General features: G+C 42.2%; 1 protein-coding gene across 1 annotated transcript; it reads right to left on the bottom strand.

The window, feature by feature from the left end:
- Positions 1-4,085: 4,085 nt before the first annotated feature.
- LOC115527200 (nascent polypeptide-associated complex subunit alpha-like) lies at positions 4,086-4,856 on the bottom strand. Its single transcript, XM_032595264.1, is given in 3 exon segments — positions 4,086-4,257; positions 4,259-4,349; positions 4,351-4,856. Coding segments are annotated over 3 exon segments (627 nt in total). The 5' UTR covers positions 4,827-4,856; the 3' UTR covers positions 4,086-4,197.
- Positions 4,857-5,325: the final 469 nt, after the last annotated feature.

Below are 5,325 nucleotides of genomic sequence, written 5' to 3'. Positions count from 1 at the left end.
GTCCAAAGCTAATTTCCTCCCGTTGGGCTTGGCTATAACTCTACAAGTAAAACAGTCACCCCAAGCAATGCGTACAGGAACTCAATAGTAACGTGATTAAGTTCCTAGTCAACAAGACTACACTGGACTGTATGTTAACAAACCTAATTATAGCCCTGTGGTGATAAATTGGGCCCGGGCCCTTGCTGCACATCTCTGAGGTCATGTCTAGAAGAGCAGCTTGACCCTTGTCTCAGGGGAGAGAACTGTCCTGGAGAGGAGTCCCACGCTCAGCTTGGAGGAGGGGCTGTACTGACGCAGTAGTCTAGTGACTCAGGAGGGTGGGCACATGCCAGGACACATTGCAGAGCAGAAGGTCAGAGGTATAAGCAACCAGGCATTAGGCTGTCCTGGATGAGGCTGGAAGGGTGGTGGCTTCAGAGCCATTGGTGCCATCTGTGTTGTGAGCAGTATCAGGATGCCTGAGAGGAGAGTGTGCTGTTCCCAGTTCACTGGTTCCATGTAGGCCTCAGGAACTGGTGGCTCACTTTCTCTGTGCCCAGTAGAGGGTGGCTCAGACCCTCTTCCTTTTTCCAGATGGCTGGTCTGTGCACTGGTGAGGTCCCAAACAGCTTGTTGTTCAAGAGGAAATCCTGAGCTACTTGTTTGTGAAGGACCCAAGCCTGGGTGGGAGTCGTGTCCTGGAGAAAATGAGTCCTAGAGATGGAATCTGAAAGCTGTTTGGGACAGATAAGATGGAGGCGGTTGAGAGATATCTTCAAAGGGTAGTGTTTTGGGAAAAAATAAAAAGGAAAGAAATAGAGAAGAGAGAGCTATACAAGAAAACACATGAGAGACAGGCGGGGGAAGAGAAAGGGGGAGGGAGGAAGGGAGAGAGGGAAAGAAGGAAGAGAGGAATGCAGAGAAAGCGAGAGACATTGAGGCAAGGAAGTGTAAATACCAACAGAGAAGAGAGCCCACGAATTCAGATTCTTCTTGCTCTAGCCAAAATGAACTCCCTAAAAAGCAAATTTAACCCCTGCTTAAAATTCTGTTGGCTGTGATTCCTGCAGGAGTCAGTTCAAATGTCTTGGCTGTGAATGGGTGACCCTTTTCCATCGACTCCAAGCTTACCTCTGTGGCCTCATCTCTCACCTGTCTCTAACTATGAACCCTGCACTTCTGCCACATGAGCCTTCTCAGGCTTCCAAAGAATGCTAGGCTCTTTCACAACAATGTACTTTGTCCCACTTCCTTCCATTCCTTCTCTGGCAAACTTCTACTCATCCTTCAAGACCCAGCTCCCAGTTGTCCTCCTCTGCCATACTTTCTTCACATTCCCCAGGGAATCGTTTCGTAGTAGGGCCCCCATCGCTTTTTATCCAGACCCCTATGAAAAGGTGGGCCGAGCTGCGTTGAAAAATGTCTGTGTTTGCAAACCTGTCCCTCTGCACCTTCTTTCCTCTACAACTATTCCTCTGTTCGTTCATTTGTTCACACATTCAAGCAATACATATTGAGGACCTACTCTATTACCACGTATTGTTCCAGGCACTCGGGATTCAGCCATATACAAAATTCCCAGCCTTCTTGGAGCTGCTATTTTGGTACTACGTGTGTGGGTGTATTAGTGAGTCTTCTTCATAGTAAGAAACACATTTGTTTAGGCCAGCTCTAATAGTGGAGGTTATTATAAAACAGAGGCAATAAAGGGGCAGAAATCTCATGGGGACCCAAGAATAACTGTACAACTTCTGAACAACCTCTCAGCTTCTGTAACTCATAATTGGGTCATGTGTGGCCCTTCCCAGGTGCTAATGTCTTTTTTTAAACTTTTTATTGTGATATACAAGCAGAAACCTGCACGTCATAATATAGCTCAATGAATTTTCACAAACTGTAACCCACAGTGAGATCAAGAAACAGAACATTTAGCCCTCCAGTGCCCCTCTTGTCATCCTTCTTTATTTCATTTTTTTTTTTCAACGTTTATTTTATTTTTGGGACAGAGAGAGACAGAGCATGAACGGGGGAGGGGCAGAGAGAGAGGGAGACACAGAATCGGAAACAGGCTCCAGGCTCTGAGCCATCAGCCCAGAGCCTGACGCGGGGCTCGAACTCACGGACCGCGAGATCGTGACCTGGCTGAAGTCGGACGCTTAACCGACTGCGCCACCCAGGCGCCCCTATTTCATTTTTAAGTTAACTTCCCACCCCAACTTTCCCCCAGTATTTACTATGACATTTTGGTTTCTGTTTTCAGTGGGTTTGTTTTTCTGAACAGCTTTACCAAAGTCAAGTTTACATACCATAAAATCATCCATTGTATGGAATATTACTCAGCCATAAAAAGAATGAAATCTTGCCATCTTCAATAACATGGATGGACCTTGAAGTAGTGTACTATGTGAAAGAAGGTAGACTGAGAAAGACAAATACCATATGATTTCACCTGTATGTGGAATCTAACAAACAAACAAAACAAAGAAACAGATTCATAAATACAGAGAACAAACTGGTGGTTGCCAAAGGGGAGGGGAGGAAACGGTGAAATAGGTGAAGGGGATTAAGAGGTACAAACTTCCAGTTACAAAATAAGTCACGGAGAGAAAAGTACAGCATAGGGAATACAGTCAATAATATTACAATAACTTTGTATAGTGACAGATGGTGACTACACTTTTTGTGGTATCGAGTAATGTACAGAATTGTCAAACCAATATGCTGTACACCTGAAACTAATATAACATTGTATGTCAACTATACTTTAATAAAATATCACCCATTATAAGTGAACAAGCCAATAATTTTTAGTAAACTTACAGCGTTGTGCAATCATTACTGCAATCCAGTTTTAGAACATTTCCTGCATCCCCCCAAATTCTCTTGGGCCCATTTTCAGTCAAAACTAAGTTCCAGCCCCAACCCTCAGTAACCAGCTTTTACATTTAGGTTCTATGATCTATTTGAAAAATATATATATAATAACTTTTTTGAGATATAATTCACATGCCATAAATTCCCCATCCTTTACAAAGGTAAAATTCAGTGGCTTTAACATATTACAAACTTGTGTAAATATCGCCACTGTCTAATTCCAGAATATATCATCACCCAAAAAAGAAACCCACACTCATAAACAATCACTGCCCATTCCTCTCTCCCCCAGTGCCTAGCAATCATGAATCTACTTTCTCTCTCTACAGATTTGCCTATGCTAAACATTCCATAGGAATGGAATCATACAATATGAGGCCCTTTGTACCTGACTCGTTTCACAGATTTAGTGTTTTCGAGAATAATCCATGTTGTAGCACATGTGAGAACCTCATTTCTTTTTTACGGCCTAATAATATTCCTATATTACTCTATGGGTTTATAGCATCTTGTTTACCCATTCCCCGCTGATAGAGATTTGGGTTGTTTCCGGTATGAATATTTATGTGGGTTGTTTCCACTTTTCGGCAATTATGCTGGTATGAATATTTATGTACAAGGTCTTGTGTGCATGTATGTTCTCAATTCTCTTGGATATATATCTAGGAGTAAGTAGCATTGCTAAGTCATATGCTAACTCTACATTTAACTTTTTGACTGTGATCCATTTGAAGTTAATTTTTGTTTATGGTATGAGGTAAGAGTCTAAGTTCATATGGATATCCAATTGTCCCAGGATACATTTTTTTAACTTTATTTTTTTTTAAGTTTATTTATTTATTTTTTAAGTTTGTTTGTTTGTTTGTTTATTATTTACTGTTAGCACAGAGCCCAATGCAGGGCTTGAACTCACGAACCATGAGATCATGACCTGAGCCGAAGTTGGCTGCTTAACCAACTGAGCCACCCAGGTGCCCCTCAGCATTAACTTTTTTTAAAAATATAAATTAGCACTGGATGGGTCAAAAGCTTTTCCTGCAACTACTGAGGTATTAAAATCTCTATTATTGTTGGGTACCTGGGTGGCCTAGTTGGTTAAGTGTCTGACTTTGGCTCAGGTCATGATCTCATGGTTTGTGTGTTCAAGCCCCACGTCAGGCTCTGTGCTGACAGCTCAGAGCCTGGAGCCCACTTTGTTTTTGTTTGTTTGTTTGTTTGTTTGTTTTTTGTTTTTTCCAACAAGAAGCCATAACTTTATTAATGATAGAAACAGTACAAATTTCAAACCAAGCTGCAGTTATTCTTTTGAAACACCAAAAAAGGGTCCTCCTTTTCAGACAGTTACATTGTTAATTCCCTAATAGCATTTACAATATCATTACTGTTGTTCTTCAGGGCTCGGAACTGCCTTTGCTCTTGATACATTTGCTTGTGACGTGACCAGTTCTATGTCCTTAACCTCTACACCTGTTTCATCAACCTCTTCCTCTTCACTCTTCTTGTACAGTTGGAGTCTGTGTCTTTTCTTGAATGTTTGAGACAGCTTCACCTTGAACTTTGAATTTCTCAGCAGCTGCTAGTTGCGCCTGCTGAGATGAATCCTCCATCTTGGCTTCCCCAAAAACTATGTAGGTATCTGAAGCTGGGCTCTTGTAGACATCTGGTTTTGTGATGACAAAGAGGATAGTGACTCTTATAACCCCTGTAACCTGTCGAAGACCTAGTTTGGACATAGCCTTCCGTGCCTTCTTTTCACTCCGGCTCTGTTTTGCTTTACTGACTGGTTTTTCATCGATTTCAGCTGCTGCTGCCAGCTGGGCTTGTTGGGTGGTTGCCTGTGTGGAATCCTGTTCCTCAAGCTCTGGTACTGATTCATCACTGTCGGATTCTGTTCCAGACCCTGTCTCAGCCTGGGGCTGTGGCAACTCCTGCTCTGTAGCAGGAATGGTTTCTGTGGCTTCACCAGGCATTTTGTGGGGGGAACGTGGAACCAAAATGGTGGCAGAAAGAGAGCCAGCGAGAGCGTGGCCCACGACTGTTGCAGAAGGAAGCCTGGTGGAGGGGCGCCTGGAGCCCACTTTGGATTCTGTGTCTCCCTCTCTCTCTGCCCCTCCCATGCTTGCTCTCTGTCTCTCAAAAATAAATAAACATTAAAAAAATTTTTTAAATCTCTATTACTGTTTGTCTATTTCTCTTTGAAATTATCATGTGAGTTGTCCTTTATTCTTTTAGTATGGTGGACTATATTAATTTTTCTTCAAATACTAAACCAACCTTACATTTTTAGGATAAATACACTTAGTCATAGTGTGTAATCCTTTTTATATGTTGCCGAATTTGGGTTGCTAATATTTTGTTAAGGATTCTTGCATCTATTTTCATGAGGGATATTGGTTTTCTTTGTGTGTGTGTGTGTGTGTGTGTGTGTGTGTGTGTGTGGCATCTTTGTTTGGCTTTGATTTCTGGCTA

Source organism: Lynx canadensis, chromosome D2, assembly GCF_007474595.2.
Source record: "Lynx canadensis isolate LIC74 chromosome D2, mLynCan4.pri.v2, whole genome shotgun sequence".
Taxonomy (NCBI): domain Eukaryota; kingdom Metazoa; phylum Chordata; class Mammalia; order Carnivora; family Felidae; genus Lynx; species Lynx canadensis.
Note: the sequence above shows the minus strand (reverse complement) of the source record. Positions and strands in the feature narration are given on the sequence as shown.